At 45.6% G+C, this 22572-nt stretch overlaps 1 protein-coding gene across 5 annotated transcripts in view; it reads left to right on the top strand.

Annotated features, from left to right (window-relative positions):
• Positions 1-22297, top strand: part of sh3gl3a (SH3-domain GRB2-like 3a) — a 183296-nt gene extending 160999 nt beyond the window's left edge. For 4 of the 5 annotated variants that reach the window (XM_038813566.1, XM_038813565.1, XM_038813562.1 and 1 more), the window contains 5 exons: positions 1814-1972; positions 5998-6101; positions 20161-20288; positions 20676-20729; positions 21588-22297. In XM_038813566.1, the coding sequence (XP_038669494.1) occupies positions 1814-1972; positions 5998-6101; positions 20161-20288; positions 20676-20729; positions 21588-21793 (651 nt within the window). In that variant the 3' untranslated portion in view covers positions 21794-22297. The remainder of the gene's footprint in view (positions 1-1813; positions 1973-5997; positions 6102-20160; positions 20289-20675; positions 20730-21587) is intronic. The other variant, XM_038813564.1, reaches the window with a different exon arrangement.
• The last annotated feature ends 275 nt before the right edge of the window (positions 22298-22572 follow it).

Consider the following 22572-nt stretch of genomic DNA (forward strand, 5'->3'; position numbering starts at 1 on the left):
ACAAACTGGGGTGGTGGAGATCGTACATCATTCACTGTCATGAGCCGCAGAGCCAGATCATCATATTTTAGCAGAATTGGTCAAGGATGGGGGCAGGTCATTCCAGGAGCCAATGAAACAATTGTACTCTCTTTATTTTCTCTGGGACCAACTCTGTATCATAGTTAAACATAAGTCCAGGTACACACTAGTAATCGGATGGGGAAACTTTATGGAAGTGAAATTTAAAGGAAGGGAGAGGCAGTGGCATATTGGTATTGTCACTAGATTAGTAGTCCAGAGACGCAGAGTAATGCTCTGGGGACCCAGGCTCAAATTACACCATGACAGATGGTGAAATTTGAATTCAGTAAAACATCTGGAATTGAAAGTCTAATGATGCCCATGAAACCATTGTCAATTGTCATATAAACCCATTTGGTTCACTAATGACCTTCAGGGAAGGAAATCTGCCATCCCTTCCTGGGGTCTGGCCTACGTGTGACTCCAGAACCACAGTAACATCGTTGACTCTTAATTGCCCCCTCAAGGACAATTAGGGATGGGCAATAAATGCTGGTCCAGCCTGCGACGTCCATGTCCCATGAACAAATTTTTAAAAAACAATTAAACAGGATCCAATTGGAGAAGCAAAAATTTTGAAAGTCTTTGGGAAAGTCATCAAGCTTCTTACGCAATTGGCAGTCTTTGCTAAGTTTGAAAGAGGGGAAGACAAAAAAGAGAAGACAAAAATGAAGGACAGTGAAACCTCCCATGTGAACATGCATCTTTAGACAAGTGGCAGCGCAGACCAGGATCTGGCTCCTGTTTGACAACTGCTGAAGCAGAAGCCATCATGAGAGTTTTGTAGAACATAGCCCTGTCCATCATCCCACGGCACCATTCACATGGGTCAGCGTTAAAGCATGCCTGCAGGGAAGTTGTGATAGCCTGAAGTCTGCAGAGGATCATTGTTGGCACTGGCAGAACCAATTCTATACACTGTTGTGGCCACAGGTCCTTGCAAAAGGTGGCATATTTGTGCAACTATCTTTCTGATGAGCACATAGAGCAAAAAATAAGTTTGAGTAAGTCATCCTGAAGCTAAACAAAGCAAAGGCTTTGTCACCACCGTTGAGAGCAATATGGTTTTGTAATATTTTCAACCCAGATTGACAGCTACCCAGTGGGTATGATGAGGAATCGATGTAAGCCTGATAGAAACAGCATCAAATCCCATTGAGGTCTACTTTTTTGTCACTCTCCTCCAATCTCAAATTGTTTACCTCTTACTCCCTCCCCACATTTCAGATGGGAGCCCCTGCAGCTGACCCCCAGCCGTGATGGAAAATTCAGCAGCATGCAGTATGCGGCCAGGACTTGGCTAAGTCCAGCGTCCATTATGCCGCATCTGTGCTAGTTTCTGAAATGTAATGGAGATTAAAATTGAGCGTGTAACCTTTCTTGGATGAGTGACAGTCTGCCGTATTTCAATTTAGGAAGAAAGTGGTGCGGGGCATGAAAATGCAAAATTGATTTGCGGGTGGTGGGGGGAAAGTTAGCTGGTCCATCTAATCTGCCTCACACCGCAATGGCTGGGGCACCCAAACCAAAGACATCTGTCCATCCCCCCTCTTACCTGCCTACTTCTTCCATAGGAAGCCCCCCAAAAAAAGAAGAATCTCAGAATCAACAAGGAAAAAAGTACTCCGGCAAAATTCCTTTCCAACCCCCTTGGAGGAAGGAGTTAACACATTTTAAATGGAAAAAATGCTTTGAAAATATGAATTTCTTGACACGTGGAGAACTCATAACATGTTCTTATCTTTATCAGCATCATTTAAAAAAGCTGGAAGGTCGCCGCCTAGATTATGATTACAAAAAGAAGCGTCATGGTAAGATCCCTGATGAAGAGATCAGACAAGCTGTAGACAAGTTCGAAGAATCTAAAGAGCTTGCTGAGATCAGTATGTTCAACTTTTTGGAAAATGATGTAAGTTTTACAAAATATGTATATAAACAGAAACCACTCATGTTTGCAGTGAACTTTTTACAACTAAATAAAACCAGCTGCCCAGAAAATCTTGTAAACTCTACCCAAGTATGATTCAGTGCATTAATCTTAAATAAGAGACCTGTGGTACAGTGCTGGTGTAACTGGACAAGTGATCTAGAGGCCAGGGCAAAAGCTCTGGGGACATGAGTTCAAATTCCACCACAGCATTTGGGGATATTTAAAGTAACTTAATTAATCAATCTGGGATAAAAAGATAGTCTCAGCAACAAAGATTGGGAACTAATGGATTGTCGCAATAGCGTCCTTCACCAATGTCCTTCAAGGAACCGGTCTGACCTACATTTTTTGACTCTTTATTCTATTTTGACATGCCCAAGCAATCCACTCAATTGTAGAAAACTGCTACTGACAAGGTGAATAAGAATAAAACCAGACGGACGATCTTGAATCAAACTCGGCATGATAAGAACACCCCCCTGCCCTGTTGGCTCTGCAATGTCCTCCTGACCAACATCTGCATGCTTGTGCCAAAATTGGGGGAGCTGTTCCTCAGACTATTCAAATAACAGCCTGACGTAATCATACTCATCAAATCATACCTTAGAGCAAATGTCCCAGAATCCTCCTTCACCATCACTGGTTATGCCCTGTCCCAACTGGCACAACGAACCCACTGGAAGTGACCGAAGAGTGGCATTCAGTCAGGTGGGAGTGGCCTCACTCTTCACCCTGGACCACATGAAATATTATGCCATCTGATTAAACATGGACAAGAAAACCTGCTACTGATTACCACCCACGGCACTCCAGCGGATGAATCATGAATCAGTACTATTCCATGTTGAACACCACTTGGAACAAACACTGAAGGTTGCAAGAGCACAATGTACTCTGGATGGGGAACTTTAATGTCCATCACCAAGAGTGGCTCAGTGGCAGCACCACTGACCGAAGTAGCTGAGTCTTGAAGGACAGATCAGCTAGACTGGGCCTGCAGAAGAGAGTGAGAGAACCAATGAGAGGGGAAAGCCTTCTTGACTTCATTCTTCGTGGTCTACCTGTTGTAGATGCATACTGGTTCTTATGGAGATGAAATCCTGTCTTCACAAGGTGGGCATCCTCCAAGTGTGGTGTGACACTGCCGTAGTACTCCATAGAATCCCTGCAGTGTAGAAGGAGACCATTCAGCCCATTGAGTCTGCATTGACCCTCCAAAGGAGCACTCTGCCTAGGCCCACTCCCCCACTGTATTCCTGTAACACTCTGTATTGATCATGGCTAATCCACCTAACCTGCTAATCTTTGGATTGTGGGAGGGAACCAGGGTGCCTGGAGGAAACCCATACAGAAACGGGGAATGTGTGAAATCCACGTAGACAGTTATCCACAGCCAGAATCGAATCCAGGTCCCTGGCACTGTGCCACCATGCCGCCCAGCTCGATGAGATGCATTCAGAACAGATGTAGCCGTTCAAAAATAGATCCCCTTGGACATGATGGAACATCAGCAGCAAAATTGTATTCAACCACAATCTGTAACCTCATAGCCTAGCGTATCTGTCAAGCCAGAGGACCAATCCTGGTTCAGGAGTGTGGAAGAGCATACCATCTGTAAGGTGCAAGTCAGCAGTGTGATGGAATACTCTCCAATTGCTCTCTAGCTCTAACAACACTCAAGAAACTCAACACCCCCAGGACAAAACAGACCACTTGATTGGCACCCCATCCACCACCTTAAACATTGACTCCTCCCACCATCGATGCACCCTCGCACCATCTACAAGATGCACTGCAGCAACTTGGCAAGCTTTATTCAACAGCATTTTCAAAACCTGTGACCTCTGCCACCTAGAAGGACAAGGGCGGCAGAGATGCATGGAAACACCACAACTTGCAAGTGTCCCTCCAAATCACAGCAGCCAATGATTCCACTGTTCCTTCACTGTCACTGTGTGAAAACCCTGGAACTCTGTCTCTAACAGAACCATGGGTGTACCTGCACCCAGATGGATTTCAGCGGTTCAAGAAGGCAGCTCACCACCACCTTATAGAGAGACAACAAATGCTTGCCCAGTCTGTGATGGTCACATCCCATAAACAATTCTATTTTAAGTTGCACTGGGAAGAAAAATCTGGCAAGGACATGGTTCTTCAAAATTCTCCCCTTTTGGAGAAAATATTAGTCTTAAGAGAATTTGGAGTGATATTTTAATTAAATAGACAAATTACTTACCAGCATGGAGGATGTTGGATTGTGTCTCTGTTCCTTCAAGGCTCCATGAAAGCAATCACCCATCTGGAGCTTGCCCATGCATCATAAAGTTGAAGCATTGCATGCAGAACTTTCGAACTTCAAACCGGAAAGGGACCTGGTCCAGAATCACTTGAAATTATGCGATGAAACCTGCATTCTTTGCTTGCAGCATGGTGTTAGCCTTTGCTCAATGGTAGCATTCTCTCTTCCCAGTTAGAAAGTTGTGGGATCACATTCTGTCCCAGAGATTTGAATGTAAAATCTAGTACTGAGTAAGTGCTGTTCTGTCAGAGGTGCAGCCCTATTCCAAAAAACATTAAACTAAAGCACCGTATGACCTTTCAGGTGCACATAAAGGATGCCCTGATGCTATTTCGAAGAAGAGAAATGGGCATTCGACCAACACTTGGCTTTGAACCATTTTCCTGAAACATGATCTGGTTATTCATTTATATTATACTAAATAAGCAGAGTGCTGGACGTCCTCAGTAGGTCTTTGGAGAAACATAGTTTCAGAACAGCCTTTTATTGCTGTTTGTGGCACCTTGCTGTGCGCTAATTGGTTTCCATGTTTCCTCTTATGGCTGAGTCCAGAACTAAAGGGCACTATTTTTAAATTGGGGGTCACCCTTATAGGACATAGATGAGCAGAAATTCTTCCTCTCGAGAGGGTTGTGCGACATTGGAACACTGCCTCAGAAGGCAGTGGGAGCAGGGTCATTGAAATCTAGTTAAGGTGAAGAGAGATAGGTTCTTGTTAGGCCAGGCAGCAAAAGGTTATCGAGGGTAGATGGAAAGGTGGAACTCAATAAACAAACGGATAACCCACAATTTTGTTGATTGGCAGAGCAGGCTTGGGGGGGCCGAATGGCCTACTGCTATTTTGCATTCCTATATGTTTCCCTATAAGGTAACAGTGATTACACCTTAAAAAGAAAGTGATTCATTGACCATAGTAGAAAGTCTTGAGGTTATGAAAGGTGCTGTATAAATATATTTTTTCCGTTTCTTTCCCTTTCCTCTTGTATAATGTTTGGCCTTTGTCCTCCGTGAAGTTTTAGCTGTTGCAGAATTACAGCTGGCATTTACATTGTTTCATCAAAATAATTTTGTTCTACATTTCAATTAATTGCATTAATTAAAGTGCTAAACAGGCGTGGATTATATAAAAATGGAATTATAATATACCTCAAAATCTAATACCATACTGATTTTAATATATTGTAAAATTACTAGTGTTATCTGCAGAACATTGCTTGCTGTGACCTAAATATTTTCCTGAAATAAAGATTGAGAGTATCATACAGAAATTTTAATACCGTCAGTCCATCATATTTATCCTGATATTTTTGAAATACATCAGTTCCTTTGAAGACCGTCTTTTAAAAGACTTGTGTTTTGACCATTTAAAACTTCAGCTTACATAGAACAAGAAAAAATTGGATAATGTCTCTGTTAAGAGAAAGTTTCATCCGCAGGTGAGCAATGTGCAGATAGTTTAGCTGAATAAAATGCAGTGTAATTGAACTGCAGGTTGGAAAATGAACACTTGCCCTACTGAGTAAAATGAAACTCCTGACCTGGTTAGCACAATAAATGTTGTGACTAAAACTTCTAGCAATTAAACCTCTGTCAACCTTCTTATGTCTTATGCTCCTCCCAAAATTAATCACACACTTGCTTTGAGTAATTTTGATAACCAGTCGTCTTAACTTTCATTGCTAAAGAAGTTTCCTCTTTCCTGTAGGTAGAACAAATAAGCCAACTGTTAGCTCTAGTGGAAGCAGCATTGAACTATCATAAAGAATCCACTACAATTCTGGAGGAGCTTCATAACACACTACAGCACAGGTGAAATTGTGAATCATATATGCTACTAACCCTTCTTCAAAGGATGTGGGGGTCAGGCAAAGGGAAGCGTGGTTCTTTCTTCCTTCCTGAATTTGAAAGGAGAATAGAATGCAAAAGACAAAAATAAGTTTCTGAACCTGATAAAAAAGGTTGACAATGTTCACCTTTTGTGATAATTGGAAAATTAAAGCCCCTGGTCAGCTGCTAATAATAGTCCTATCAGCATTACTGTGCTCCCAGATATTTTTTTTTTGTTTTTTTAAAAATTTAGATTACCCAATTATTTTTTCCAATTAAGGGGCAATTTAGCGTGGCCAATCCACCTACTCTGCACATTTTTGGGTTGTGGGGGCGAAACCCACGCAGACACGGGGAGAATGTGCAAACTCCACACGGACAGTGACCCAGAGCCGGGATCGAACCTGGGACCTCAGCGCCGTGAGGCAGTTGTGCTAACCACTAGGCCACCGTGCTGCCCCTGTGCTCCCAGATATAAGTTTTGTTCAAGAATGTAAGTTGGAGAATCATGTTGACATTTTCGTACCCTATTTCTGATTCATCGAAATATAGAAAATAGGATCAGGAGGAGGCCATTCGGCCCTTCGAGCGTGTTCTGCCATTTATTATGACCATGGAGGATCATCCAACTCATTGGCCTGATTCTACCTCCAAACCCCCGCCCCCCACAAGCCACCCATCACATATCCTTTGATCCCCTTCACCCCCAAGTGCTACATCTAACTGATTATTGAAAATACACAATTTTTGGGCTTCAACTACGTCCTGTGGTAATGAATTCCACAGGCCAATCACTCCCCCCATCTCTGTCCTAAATGGTCTACCCCATATCTTCAGACTGTGACCCTTAGTTCTGGACACCATTCTGCACCATTGGGGACATACGTTTCCTTCCAACAAGCTCCTTCACTAGGAGCACAGGTCATTGATTTTATTTCTCATGTTTTGCCTTTTTTTCTGGCTCAGTATTCCAATGACTTTATTTGACCTCAATATCTTGGTAATGAAAAAGGAAAGAAATGTTTCCTTCCAACAGAAAACATCTCTCTGCCCTCTCAAACTTGTACCATCTTGAATTTGCAGCGAACAACTTACATTATAGCGCCTCTTTCTCCTCCCACTATTTTGTTTGAAGAAATAATGTATCCGTGTGTGTAAACCTCCAATCTTACATGTGAAGCAAACAAGTGTGGACAAATGTAGTTAACAATTACAACACAGGCTGAAACTTCCTTTGGAATCGATGAATTTAATTCCCAATCTAGTTCCCCATTTAAATTTTATTCTCCTCGGTGGACAAGCAGTTAGGCTAGAGGATTTAGACTACAACATGGAATATAATGGTCTGGCGTTCCTCTCTTCAATTTTGGTGGACGTCATTCCTTTTTATTTTAAATAGATTGACATCTTCACCAAAATAGTGGAGACTGGAATTTCAAGCAATCGCATTAAGCGTTTGGGTAGCATAACTTCAGAATTAATGCTAGTGCGCTCTACATGAAGCATGTATAGACCAAGCTCTGTGCCCTGGGGTCAAAGATCAATATATACCGGAGCCAGGCTTATGCTGGAGGAGAAAAAGAATAAGTGTGTGGTCAGCAATACCTAAGGAAGAATGGAAGAGCTGATCTCTCAAACAACCTGGTTTTGGACTTGCAAGGATATAAAAATGAACCTGTGTGACCCTGGAAAATCAAAATGCACTATTACCAACATGACTCCTATAGTGTCATCTCGGTTTAATAATGTTGAATAGGGCCGTTCACCACTGTCCTACCACAGTATAAGAGTAGGATAGCAGACGTCCGGTGGCGGCCAGAGTGAGTGGTTGCACATTTGGTGGAATTGTTTGTTACTTTTCACCCAATATGGGGTGTTTATTGGTACAACGTGCCTGACCACTGAGAGATAGAAATTCCCCTCTGGTCGGGCCTGTTTATGGATTATCAGACAAGGGGTATAACGATTAAGAAAGGGGCAGCAGCCTGGTCGGGAGGACTCTCAAAGTGCAGCTGAGGGAAAGATGGCGGAGCGCTCTGGGCGTATCCCCATCCCAGTGGTCTACTGAGCAATTGGTGGAATTTCTGAATGCCAAGTTCCAATAGCAGAGGCAAGAGGCCATGGAGGACCTGGCTAAGGTGGCGAAGATGATCAGGGTGGCTATGAAGAGAGTGGAGCAAAGGCTGGAGGCGCAGTGTTCGACACTCTAGAGGTGAAGGAGTCGGTGGAACATCGGAACTTGGAGAAGAAGTGGGCAGTTCAGCTCTTTGAGCCTGTGCCGCCATTCAATTAGATTATGGATTATCTCTCCCTGATCTTAAATCCACCGCATCACCTGTTGCCCATATCCTTTTAACCTTTTGTTTAAATAAGAAATATATCTACCTCCTTCTTGAAACTATTTAATGACTCAGATCCCACTGCACTATGAGTTCCACAAATTCACCACCCTCTGCGAGATCAGTTCCTCCTCATCTCAGTTCTAAATCTACTGCCTCTCAATCTATATCGGTGACCTCTCCTTCTAGATTATCCCACAAGGAGGAACATTTTGTCCATGAGGACCGGCTGGCTTCGTTGGAGGCAGAGATGGTGCTCGTGGTGGAGGGCCAGAAGCGGCTGAGGGAAAAGATGGAAAGCCTGGAGAATCACTCCAGGAGGCAGAATGGCCACATTGTGGGGCTGACTGAAGGGGTTGAGGAAATGCAGGCCACAAAGTATGTGTCAAGTATGTTCAAGAAGTTGTTGGGGGAGGGGGTCTTTGACCGATCTCCCAAAATGGATCGGGTGCACAGGGCCAGCGGTGGGCTGGGTTCAATAAGGCCAAAGCGACCCTCTACAAGAAAGAAGTGAAGTTCAGGGTGCTTTGCGTGGCTCGTCTGTGAGTCACGCACCAGAATCAGGAATTTTATTTTGATCTGCTGGAGGAGGTGAGTATTTTTGAGAGACCATAGACTGGGGGACTTGTGATGACATAGAACTTTGGAGGTGCAAGTGTGGGAAATGTGGTGTGTATGTTGGATGGATTGTTGTATTTACTATGTTTCGATGCGGATTTGGTAAGTGTGTTCAACTGCTTTCAGGGAATTGCGGGTGAGGTGTGGCTGGGGGAAGGGGAGGTCGGAGATTGCCTCGAGTGAGGCCACCTTGCTAGTAGGTAGGCTAGTTAGCTGGAGTGAAATGGGGGGGGCGATCCATGGAGGGTGTTGTTTTTATGTCTTTGTTTATGCGGGGGGGGGATATGTTGACATGGATGGAGTTGATGTGGCACAGTTGGTTAAGGAGGGATGGCGGTGGACATCTTGGAGAGGACCCGGGAGTGTGGGAGGCGTGAGCCTGGGGGACCTGGTTAAAGAGGGGTTATGATTAGGGCAGCACAGTAGCATTGTGGATAGCACAATCGCTTCACAGCTCCAGGGTCCCAGGTTCGATTCCGGCTTGGGTCACTGTGCGGAGTCTGCACATCCTCCCCATGTGTGCGTGGGTTTCCTCCGGGTGCTCCGGGTTTCCTCCCACAGTCCAAAGATGTGCAAGTTAGGTGGATTGGACATGATAAATTGCCCTTAGTGTCCAAAATTGCCCTTAGTGTTGGGTGAGGTTACTGGGTTATGGGGATAGGGTGGAGGTGTTAACCTTGGGTAGGGTGCTCTTTCCAGGAGCCGGTGCAGACTCGATGGGCCGAATGGCCTCCTTCTGCACTGTAAATTCTATGATCTATGATGACTGATCGGGGAGGAGGGTTGGGGGTGCTGGCAGTGAGACCCCCCAACCCAGTTGATTACATGGAAGGTTTGGAGATTAAATGGGCCGATAAAGAGGTCTCACGTTTTCGCGCATTGAAGAAGTTTGAAGGCGGATGTGATGTTTCTTCAGGAGATGTATTTGAAAGTTAGGGGACCAGACGAGATTGAAGAAGGGATGGTGGGGCAGTTATTTCATTCGGAGTTGGATATGAAGATGAGAGGGCTGGCAATATTGATAAATAAGAATGTGGCGTTCGAGGTGTAGTGAATGACCTGGGTGGGGGGTAGGTATGTGATGGTGAGTGGGAGGTTGCAGGGGGGCACCCATAGTGTTGGTGAATGTTTTTGCCCCAAATTGGGATGATGTAGAGTATTTGAAGCGGGTTTTGGCAAAGATCCCAAACTGGACACTCACCAGCTGATTATGGGGAGTGGAGTTTAATACAGTGCTGGACCCTAGGTTGGACCGGCTGTGTCCCAGGTCCCTGAAGGTTCGGCCATGGCAAAGGAGTTGTTGGGCTTCATGGAGATATGGGAGAGGTTCCGTATACTCCATAATTGGGACATTTATGGAGCATATGGGCCCTCTGGACCAGGACTGGTGGAGAGCACCAGTCCTGGTGCTCTCCACCAGTCCCAATCCCTCGTACCCCATTTCTCCCAGAATCGGTACCACTGCCCACCCCAGGCCATCCACCAGTCCCAATTCCTCGCACCCCATTTCTCCCAGCCCCAGCCCTTGCCGCGTGTTTACCATACCCTCTGACCTTCCCCTCTCTGAGGCTGAGCGTGCTGTTCTCAGCAAATGACTCAGCTTTGCACCCTTACGTCCCCACCTCAATGAATTCCAGGCTCGACATGATGTTGACCTCTCCTTTCGCCGTCTTCGTCTCCGTGCCCACTTCTTTGGGCAAGAATCCTCCCCCCATTCCAGTGATTCTTTCATGTGCCTCCAACATTCTGCTTCCAAGTGGACCACCCACCCCCTGCCGGGACAATTACCTGCCCTTGATCTTTTCATTGAGAACTGTCGACAGGACATTGGCTGTCATACCCATTCCAACCTCTCACCTTCCGAACGTTCTGCTCTTCACTACGTCAGGTCTAACCCCGACTTTGTCATCAAACCTGCCGGCAAAGTGGTGTGCTGTTGTCGTCTGGCGCACTGACCTCTACCTCGCAGAGGCTGAGCGCCAACTCTCAGATACTTCCTCTTACTTCCTCCTGGACCATGACCAGACCACTGAACATCAAGCCATTATCTCCAACACCGTCAGCGACCTCATTCCCTCTGATGCCATCCCCCTACGGCTTCCAACCTAATCGTCTCCCAACCCCAGACAGCCCGCTTTTACCTACTTCCCAAAATCCACAAAAAGGACTGTCCCAGCAGGCCCACTGTGTCAGCATGCTCTTGCCCCTCCGAACTTATTTCCTCTTTTCTTGACTCCATCCTCACTCCTCTGGTCCATTCCCTCCCCACCTACATCCGGATTCCTCTGATGCACTGCGTCATATTGACAGCTTCCAGTTCGCGGGCCCGAACTGCATTCTATTCGCCATGGATGTGCAATCCCTCTACACCTCCATCCCACACCAGGATGGCCTGAGAGCTCTTTGCTTCTTTCTCGAAAAGAGGCCCAGATAATTCCCATCCACCACCACACTCCTTCGCCTGGCTGAACTCGTTCATCTCTCGACAACTTCTCCTTTACTTCATCTCACTTTCTCCAAATCAAAGGTGTAGCAATGGGTACCCCGCATGGGTCCTAGCTACACTTGCCTTTTTATGGGGTATGTGGAACATTCCTTGTTCCAGGCTTATCCGGGCCCCCTCCCACAACTTCTTTACCGATACATTGATGACTATTTTGGTGTCGCGTCATGCTCTTGCCCGGACCACGAAAAATTCATCAACTTCACTTCCAGTTTCCATCCTTCCATCACTTTCAGCTGGTCCATCTCAGACACTTCGCTTCCCATCCTTGATCCTTCTGTCTCCATTTCCAGCAGTAGACTATCCACTAATATCCACTACAAGCCCACTGACTCCCACAGCTATTAGGACTACAGCTCTTCGCACCCTACACTCTGTAAGGACTCCATCTCTTTCTCTCAACTCCTTTGCCTCCATCGCATTTGTTCCGATTATGCCACTTTCCAAAATGGTGCTTCGAAAATGTGTTCCTTCTTCCTCAACCGTGATTTCCCACCTACAGTTGTGGACAGGGTCATCAACAGTGTGCGGTCCATCTTCTGCACGACTACCCTCGTCCCCTCCACTCCCTCCCAGAGCAAGGGTAGGGTCCCCCTCGTTCTCACATTTCATCCCACCAGCCTCCGTATGCAAAGCATAATCCTCCGCCATTTTCGCCAACTCCAGCGTGATGCCACCACCAAACACACCTTCCCTTCACTCCCTCTGTCAGCATTCCGCAGAGACCTTTCCCTCCGAGACAATCTAGTCCACGCCTCCACCATACCCAGTACCTCTCACATTACCCATGGCACCTTCCCATGCAATCGCAGAAGGTGTAACACCTGCCCCTTTACCTCTTCCATGCTTAGCATCCCAGGCCCAAAACACTCATTCCAGTTTAAGCAACGTTTCACTTGCACCTCTTCCAATTTGGTCTATTGCATTCGCTACTCCCAATGTGGTCTCCGCTACATTGGAGAGACCAAACGCAGACTGGGTGATCGCTTTTATGAGCATCTTCGGTCTGTGCGCATTCAGCACCCTGGCCTTCCCGTTGCTTGCCATTTTGACAAAAGACCCTGCTCCCATGCCCACATGTCTGTTCTTGGCCTGCTGCAATATTCCAGTGAAGCTCAACGCAAACTGGAGGAACAACATCTCATCTTCCGGTTAGGCACGCTACAGCCTTCCAGCCTGAACATCGAATTCAACAACTTCAGATGATCAGCTCTACCCGATCTCGACCCATGTGTTTTCATCGCATTTCATTTTAACTGTCTTTAACCATTTCTTTCTTTCGTAATATATATTTAATTCCCCCCCCCCCCCATCTTATCCACCACCTTTCCTTCACCTTTCTCCTCTTTGCTTCCCCCTTCCCCTCCCCTCACAACTACTGTTCATCCTCTGATGTTAGTTTCCCTGCTGTTTGACCTTTCACATATTTTGTTCTTTCTGGGGACCGCCATTAGCACTCTTTCCCCTTGGTTTCTGTGGCCATTAGCACCCGGTTTCCCTGGGTTTCTGTGGCCATGACTCATCTTTCATTCTCACTCCACAGTATAAATATTTCCCACTTTCTCTGTCTGTTAGCTTTGACAAAGAATCATCGGACTCAAAACGTTCGCTCTTTTCTCTCCCTACAGATGCTGGCAGACCTGCTGAGATTTTCCAGCATTTTCTCTTTCGTTTCAGATTCCAGCATCCACAGTAACTTGCTTTTATTTATACGGGAGAGGTCTAGTAGTTTGAGAGGCCGAGGGCGAAGGAGTGTTCATACTTCTCGCACGTCCACCATGTATACTCCCAAATTGATTTCTATGTCCTGGACAAGATGCTGTTGGCGGGGGTTTTTGGATCAGAATATTTGGCGATTGTGGTGTCTGACTATGTGTCGCATTGGGTAGAATGGTGGCAAAGGGGAGTCCCCAACGGCCACAGTGAAGGTTGGATGTGGGAATGGCTATTCAAAATTATGCGGAGCAGAAGAAGACAGGGTAGGTTACCACCTCCACATTGTGGGAGGTACTGAAGGTGGTGATAAGGAGGGAGTATATCTCGATCTGGGTGCACAAAGAGAGGGTCGAGCAGTCTGAAAGGTTGAGGTTGGTGGATTCCATTCTGGGGGTTGACCAGAGGTACTCAGTGACACCTGAGGAGGTGCTGTTGGAGGAGGGACAGAAACACCAGATGAAGTTTGGACATGGGTCCATGGGAAAGTCAGTGGGGCAGCTGTGCAGGACCAGGGGGTAGTATATGAATATGGGGAGAAAGCCAGCAGAATGGGGAGATGGTAGCGTAGTGGTAATGTCATTGGTCTAGTAAACCAGACACCCAGAGTAATGCTCTGGTGATCAGGTTCAAATCCCGCCAGTGCAGATGTTGAAATTTGAATTCAATAAAAATCTGTAATTAAAAGTCTAAAGATGACCATGAAACCTCCCGCAATCCAAAGATGTGCAGGTTAGGTGGATTGGCTATGCAAAATTTTCCCCTTGTGTCCACAAGGTTAGCTGTGGTTACTGGATTACAGGAATAAGGTTAGATGTGGGCTTAAGTAGGGTGCTTTTTCCAAGGGCCAGTGTAGACTCGATGTTTCCCAGGGTTGCAGAGGCGAAGGTGTAGGGATTAGGGGCCACAATTGGGCTGAGGTGTGGGGATTGGGGGCCACAATCGGCCTGAGGGAGGTAATAGACTGCATGGAGTCTGTGCAGATGGGGAAGGCTCTGGGACTGGATGGATTCCCAGCCGAGTTCTACAAGAGGTTTGGGCCTGAGCTGGGGCCTCTGGAGGTCGAGATGTATAATGAGTCAACGGAGAGGAAAGAGCCCATTCCAATGCTGCCTCAGGCTTCAATATTGCTTATTTTAAAGAAAGACCAGGAGCAGTGTGGGTCATACCATCCCACTTCGCTGTTGAACGTCTATGCAAAGCTGTTGGCGAAGGTGCTGGCGACGCAGAAAGAGGATTGTGTTCCGGGGTTGATAGGTGAGGACCAGACGGGATTTGGGAAGAGGTGGTAGCAATCGATGAATGTCTGGAGGTTACTGAATGTAATCATAATGCCCTTGGGTGGGGGGGGTCTTCAAGTGGAACTGGTTGTGGTGATTGACACAGAGAAAGCTTTCGGTCGGGTTAAGTGGGTGCACTTATTTAAGGTGCTGGGGCAGTTTGTGTTTGGGGAGGGATTCATGGACTGGGTTTGGCTGTTGTATAATGTGCCTATGGCAAGTGTTCGGACTAACATGGTCAGCTCGGAGTGCTTTAGGTTGCACCGGGAGATGAGGCAGCGGTGCCTGCCATCCCTGCTGCTCTTTGCCCTGGCAATGAAACCCTTGGAAATGGTGCTTCGGGGCTTGAGGGGGTGGAGGGGTATTGAGCCAGCAGGGAGTGGGGCTGCTGGTGGGCTTTGTATGTGGATAATTTCCTGCTGTATATTTCGGGCCTGGTCGAGATCATGGGGACTTTGGGGGAGTTCCGTCTTTTTTCGGGTTAAGCTCAACGTGGAGACAAGTGAGGGGTGAGTTTTGCTACCTTGGGATGCAAGTGGCGTGGAGTTGAACCCAGCTGCATAAGTTCAATTTGGCGTGGTTGGTTGAGGGAATGATGGCGGGCTTTAATGGTCAGAAATGCCGTTGTCGTTGGCTGGTCGGGCCCAGATGGTAAAGATGGATGTGTTGCCAAAGTTTTTGTTTGAGTTTCAGAACCTCAAAATTATTTTTAAAAATATTTTTATTCTCCTTTTTCACATTTTCTCCCAAGTTTGCACCCACCAACATTAAACAATAAGCAGTAACGAATACAATGTCAATCCCCATATCAACAACAACAATCCTATCCTCCCACCAACCCCCCAAACAGCAGCCCGCAGCTTAAAATAAACAAATAACAAAAACGAATCAGGAATTACCCATAGTCACCATTAACACATACAGACCCCTCCTCCCAACCGCCCCCCCCCCCCCCCCCCCCCCCCCATCTGATGTTCAATGTTATCCAATTCTTGAAAGTGCATAATGAATAACGCCCATGAATTGTAGAACCCCTCCATCTTCTCAAGAGTTAAGAATTCCAACAGGTCCCCCCGCCCACGCCAGGGCATAGGGTAGAGAGGCTGCTCTCCATCTCAACAGGATCCATCTTTGGGCGATCAACGAGGCGAATGCTACATCTGCCTCCGCACCCGTTTCCAACCTCAACTGGTCCGATACCCCGAATATGGCCCCCCGAGAGCCCGGGTCCAGTTTCATGTGCACAATTGTAGAGATTACCCTAAAAACCTCCTTCCAGTAATCCTCCAGCTTTGAACAGGACCAAAACATATGAACGTGATTCGCACCCCCCGTAACGTTCACGCACATCTTCTACCCCCTCAAAGAGCCGGCTTATCCTCGTCCTTGTGAGGTGTGCTCTATATACCACCTTCAGCTGTATCAGCCCCAACCTTGCACACGAGGTGGAGGCATTCACTCTTCGGAGCACCTCACACCAGATCCCTTCCAATGGTGCCTTCTCCTCTTCCAAAATACCCCGTAAACCTCCGACGCTACCCACTTCTCCAGTCACCCTGTCGTCAGCTCCTCCTCCAGCAATGTGGAGGCTGGCTCCACCGGGAAGCTCTGTATCTTCTTCCTGGCAAAATCTCGAACCTGCATGTGTCTAAACTTTTCCCCCTGCTCCAGCACATACTTCGCTTCCAGCTCCTTCAATCCTGCAAACCGACCCCCAAGAAACAAATCTGTTAATGTCTTAATCCCCTTCTCCTCCCATTTCCAAAAATTTCCGTCCCACTTCCCTGGCTCAAATCTGTGGTTCCCCCAAATCGGCATTTCCCTTGACCCTGCCCCAACCCGAAGTGTTGGCGAAACTGCCTCCAAATTCTCAATGAAGCTATTATTACCAGACTCCCTCAGTATTTCCCCGGGGTCATCGGGAGCGGCACTGTTGCTAGTGCTTTCAATCCCGACCCCCGACTCAAACTCTCCTCCATTCTGACCCACTGGGAATCAAACCCTCTGACCCAGCCCCGCATCTTCTCCACATTCGCTGCCCAGTAGTAAAACATAAATATAAATTTAGAGTACCCAATTATTTTTTTTCCAATCAAGGGACAATTTAGCGTGGCCAATCCACCTACCCTGCACATCTTTGGGCTGTGGGGGTGAAACCCACGCAGACACGGGAAGAATGTGCAAACTCCACACGGACAGTGATCCAGGGCCGGCATTCGAACCCGGGTCCTCAGCGCCGTAGGTAGCAATGCTAACCACTGTGCCACGTGCCGCCATCGGGAGTGGCGCTATTACTAGCGCCTTCAATCCCGACCCCCTGCACAAACTCTCCTCCATTCTGACCTACTGGGAATCAACCCCTCTGACCCAGATCCGCACCTTCTCCACATTCGCCGCCCAATAATAATACATCAGGTTCGGAAGACCCAAACCCCCTGCCTGCCTTCTCCTCTGTAGCAGCACCTTTCTAACTCTGGCCACCTTCCTTCCCCATACGAATTAGATAATCCTTCCTTCAATCTCTCTAAAAAATGCCTTTGGCAGGAAAATCGGCAGGCATTGGAAAATAAACAGAAATCGCGGCAACACGTTCATTTTAACCGCCTGTAAGAACCTCCCAATCTTTGTGCCCAAGTCCTTTTGTTCGGAAGGTTAATGGGATGATTTTGATGTACTTATGGGCACCTCCACGGGCTCAGAAGGTGTTTCATAGAGAGGGATCGACGGGGTAGGGGGGTGGGTACGTGTTGCCGAACTTGCAAAACTGTTATTGAGCAGCAAACATTACAATGATAGGAAGTGGGTGGTGGAGGAGCAGTAAGTATGGCAGTGGATCAAGGCAGCCTCCTGTAGGGGGATCAGTTTGAGGGCACTATTGCTGGCAGCCCTTCCATTCTAGCTGGCCAGGTACTCCATGACCCCAGTGGTGATATCAGCAATGAGGGTGTGGAACCAGTGCCGACATCATTTTGGAATGGAGGGCATGTCCTTGTGGGCACCAATTTGTGACGATCGTAGGTTTGCCCCAACGGTGTTGGATGCGAGGTTCCAGGGGTGGCGGCAGGTCAGGATAGAATACTTTACGGATTTATTTGTTGGAGGGAAGATGTCGAAGAAGAATGGGTTCAGCTATCTGCACGTTAGGGACTTCATGAGGAAGAAGGTGCCACCCCTGGTATTGCAGAACAAACCTCTGTCCAAGGAGGAGATAGGAGAGGGCAAGGTCTCGGATATATATGGGGAGCTGTTGAAGAGAGAGAGTGCCCTGTGTAGGAGGTTAGGTGTACGTGGGAGGAGGACCTGGGTGGGGCGCTGGGGGCTGGAGTATAAAATCATAGAATTTACAGTGCAGAAGGAGGCCATTCGGCCCATTGAGTCTACACTGGCCCTTGGAAAAAGCATCCCACTTAAGCCCACACCTCTTACCTATCCCTGTAACCCAATAACCCCCCCCCCCCCCCGTACCATTTTGGACACTAAGGGGTAATTTAGCACGGCCAATCCACCTAACCTGCACATCTTTGAACTGTGGGAGGAAACCGGTGCACCCAGAGGAAACCCACACTGACACAGGGAGAATATGTAAACTCCACACAGACAGTGACCCAAGCCGGAATCGAACCTGGAACCCTGGAGTTGTGAAGCAACACTGCTACCATGCGGTCCACGGCGGAGGCTTTGTAGAGAGTTAACGCGACCTCGTCATGTGCAAGACTTAAGTTTCATCCAGTTTAAAGTGGTACACAGGGCTCACATGATGGTGTGCAGGATGAGTCGGTTCTTTCCAGGGGTGGCCGGCGAACCATGTTCATATGTTTTGGGCATGTCTGAGGTTGAGGGGATTTTGGACAGATTTGTAAATATGATGTTTAAGATTTTGGGGGTATCCATAGCTCTAGTCTGGAAGTGGCAATATTTAGTGTTTTGAAGGATCCAGGAGTGCAGGTGGGGAGAGAGGCCGATATATTGGCCTTTGTCTCCCTCATAGCCCCGAGACAGATTTTGTTGTGCTGGTGGGACTCCATGGTTTCCGTCCTGAAACAATAGTTTCATGCCAATCTTGGCATGGAAAAATCTCAAAACCAGCATTGGAGATGCAACTGAATGACATCACCTTCAAACTGGTTTCAGAAAATGAATAGAGGCAAAAGTATATCATGACTGTATTCAGATTATCATAGAATGCGTTTAGGTCCCATTTACACCTCCCTTCATAAACAAAACATAGCAGCTAGGCCATTCAATATTAATAAATTGAATATAATCTTTCAAAGCAATAGTGACAAAACTCAGTGGCCCGGTCCAACCAAATCATTCAACCATGGGAGTGCTTGAATTGCTTTGAACAATATTAAAGCAGCCATTTTGTAGAGCTGTGATTCAGGCAAAGAATTTCTGCCCAGAATGAAGGCCAAAAACTCCAGAACACGGTACATGATGTTCTAATGATTTAGAGTTTGTTGCGGATTGGTGATATGTCTTTGGAGCACTGTCATCAGTTTTGGGTATTGCAGCATAATAAGGATAAATTAACCTTGGATGGAATTGACCGGGAGGATACCAGGGCTTAATAGGATTACATTATGCTGATAGGATATGTAACAGTTTTTTCAATATACGCTTGAATATACTTGGGCTTGTGGCTCCAGATCAGAAGGTTGCGTGTTCAAATCACATCAGGCTCACAGAGTTTATCTTGGGTGGCACGGTAGCACAGTGGTTAGCACTGTTGCTTCACAGCGCCTGGGTCCCAGGTCCGATTCCTGCTTGGGCCCCTATCTGTGCCGAGTGTGCATGTTCTCCCTGTGTCTGCGTGGGTTTCCTCCGGGTGCTCCGGTTTCCTCCCACAAGTCCCAGGAAGATGTGCAGGTTAGATGGATTGGACATTCTGAATTCTCCCTGTGTACCCGAACAGGCACCGGAGTGTGGCGACCAGGGGATTTTCACAGTAACTTGATTGCAGTGTTAATGTAAGCCTACTTGTGACAGTAATAAAGGTTATTACTATTAAAGAATATTTATGGTTGATCTGAAGAAGTTATAACATGTTAACAGGATGGGATGGGATTCTGCATATGCAGAGAAATGGGTATCACATAGAGGGATAAATTAGTTTCCCTGAGGAGGAAATCAATTGTGTAATTTAAAATTGGAGCCAGATAATTATTGCTGGAAAATTAGGAAGTGATTTTGCATGAAAATGGTGGAAATCAGGTACTGTCAAGAGGCAGCAGCAGTACCCACATCCCCCCACTAATGGCTGTCAACACTGAGAATCTGGGCTCTGGAGATTGACGGAGATATGTTTTTGAAGAAGGATGGCAAGATACATGGAGCTAGAGAAAGTAACTGGAGTTCAGGTACTGATCAGTCAAGATCTAGCTCCTATTGGTCAACTCACGTACAGCTTCAGGTGGAATTTCCAATGTGTTGCTTTCAGCAGACACAAGCTCCCACCCTCCCACCCCAAAGAAGGGAAAAGACTCCCTCTTATTTATAAATTATTTATCTTTTTCATGTACCATTTTTTTGTTTTCGCTGAATAGTTTCTCTTTAAATATTTGTCTCTTTGTGTCTTTTTCTCAAAGGATAAATACAGCCTCTAATCGTCCGAAGCGTGAATTCAAACCCAAGCCTGTAGTTGTCACATCTTTTGAGCCCAGCGACAACCAGCAGCAAAATGGGCTTTCATACAGTTCTTCATTTAAGTCATCTGGTAGGAATATTTTCCAGTGGATATTTTTAGATTGAAGTGCTTTGTTGGTTGTACATCTGTGCGTCATTACCAGATTGTCATACTGCATGTGTACAAAGTGCATATTACCATACCATATAACACAAAAGGATTCACAGCATTTATCTTTGCATGTTATCCTTATAAATTCTACATGTCTGATCCATCTTTGGTGCTTTGAACATTTTACATCCTACAACATGAATATTACCCATTCTGATTCCAATATTAATATAACTTCTGTTCTGACTCTGATTGCACAATTATTTAATTTGCTAAGATTACCGGTTTACTTCTGTTGGCTCACGTCATATTAGAACCATCCTCCTACAAGCTTAATCCATCATTTGCCTTTCTGTTATCATTTAGCTAAATCATCCCCATTCAGGTTTCCTCGCAGGTCAAAGCATACTTGTTCACCTTGTGAGTAGTTTCTTAAACTGATACGTGTGAGTGAGATGCACCCCTATTTTTGCATGTTTGATGATTGCTCCAACTATTTCCAGAAGTTGCTATTTTTGGATTAATTAATAATGCAATTCTTGGGATAGCAAGTAGAACAGACAGAATTCTCTGGCGTCCCCGCGTTATGTTTCTTGGTGGCGGGAGATGGCCCGCCGCTGTCAAGGGGATTTCCCATTGAATCCACCCATGCCGCCGGGAAATGCACAGCGAAATCAGCTGAAAGATCTCACCCAGTGTGTCCTCATGTATGTGCTTTAGAATTGACTAACCAATTGTCCCTGGTACTGTCCCAGCATTTTATTCAAACAAAAGCTAAACAAATGTCCTTAATTTTTTACTATATTCTAAACTGCTGTTTCTTAATTTCTGAAGTTGAATGAACTTCAGTACAATGGTCATTACCCATCTCAGTTTACTCTTCCAGTTCCCAGATATTTGCATGAGGCTGAATTTAGTTACCATTGTCCTAATGTAATTGATATTTGGATTTGGAAATATCTGGACAACACTTGATTTTTTTTTCCTATGAAGTGCCAGGAAATTTGAGACAAACTTGAGATGGGTTTGGCATGTGCCAGCACTCAATAAAAAAGTGACTGGGGAAAATGTTCGAAATAGAAACAAGGCACATCTCATTTCTTACATTTCCTGAGTCTTCTCCCCACCCTCACTCCCCGGAATGACTTTTATGCCTTGCTCTGAAATACCTTGTATGGTTAAATAGGTTGAATGTAGCTTAATTAATTATTCATTAATTTTCATGCAGTGTGATATAATAAATTGATTTTTCTTTTCCCTTCCCCATGTTTTGCCCAGCTCCTTGCACACAAGTGGATCAGCCTTGCTGTAAAGCTCTTTATGACTTTGATCCTGAAAATGAGGGGGAACTTGGATTCAAGGAAGGTGACATCATCACTCTGACGAATCAGATTGATGAGAATTGGTTTGAAGGCATGTTGAATGGTGAATCTGGATTCTTTCCTATTAATTATGTTCAAGTGATCGTGCCTTTGCCACAGTGAAAACCGCCTTTGATCCAGTTTTGTACATTTTCGGACATCAACTCGTGTTGAAAGCCAATTTGAGCACAGACATTTCATCAGTGTGGCATTCTGTGAAAGCCTTGCTATTTGATCGACTTTTGTATATGTCTTCTATTTGTGTATTTATTTTTTTACATGTTCCATTTGTATTGAGAATGTTTACGTCATTTGCTACAAGAGTAATGCAAATCTAACCTATTTCTGCCATGAAGTTTACAGTTTCTAAGTATATGGCTTTATCTATTTAACTTTATTTGTTTGCTCTGAGCCTTCTCTTGCTGATTACAATTGAGAAATTTTCTATCTAGCTGTAATGAAGAATATTCTTGATACAGTTTAATTATTGTGGTTATAATTAACTGTTATTAACTCCTTTTTAAGGTTCTGACAAATGTTCTTGTGCCATTTTATTTGGCAATGTAACTTATTGTTATGCAAAAAGATGTCATAATAAATGTGTGAACAAAAAACTAATTTAAATAGCATTTGCTTTTTTGTTGTGCAGCTTTTGTCTTCCATGTTTCCATGTATTTTCATTATTTGAGGGGAAAAAAGTCTGGAATATGCTTTTATTCAGAATTCATCAAAGAGATACTGATCACACATAACTCTCCAGCTTTCTGCCCAGTTAACAGGAATTGCAACAGCAGACTTGGTATGTGAAAAAGTGAAGATATTTCATGTGAGAGGGTATCGTGATGCTCAACATTAAAATACAGATTCTCAGTACCCTAATTATTTCCCTAATCTGCCCAGTT

Source organism: Scyliorhinus canicula, chromosome 12 (assembly GCF_902713615.1).
Source record: "Scyliorhinus canicula chromosome 12, sScyCan1.1, whole genome shotgun sequence".
NCBI classification, from domain to species: Eukaryota; Metazoa; Chordata; class Chondrichthyes; order Carcharhiniformes; family Scyliorhinidae; genus Scyliorhinus; species Scyliorhinus canicula.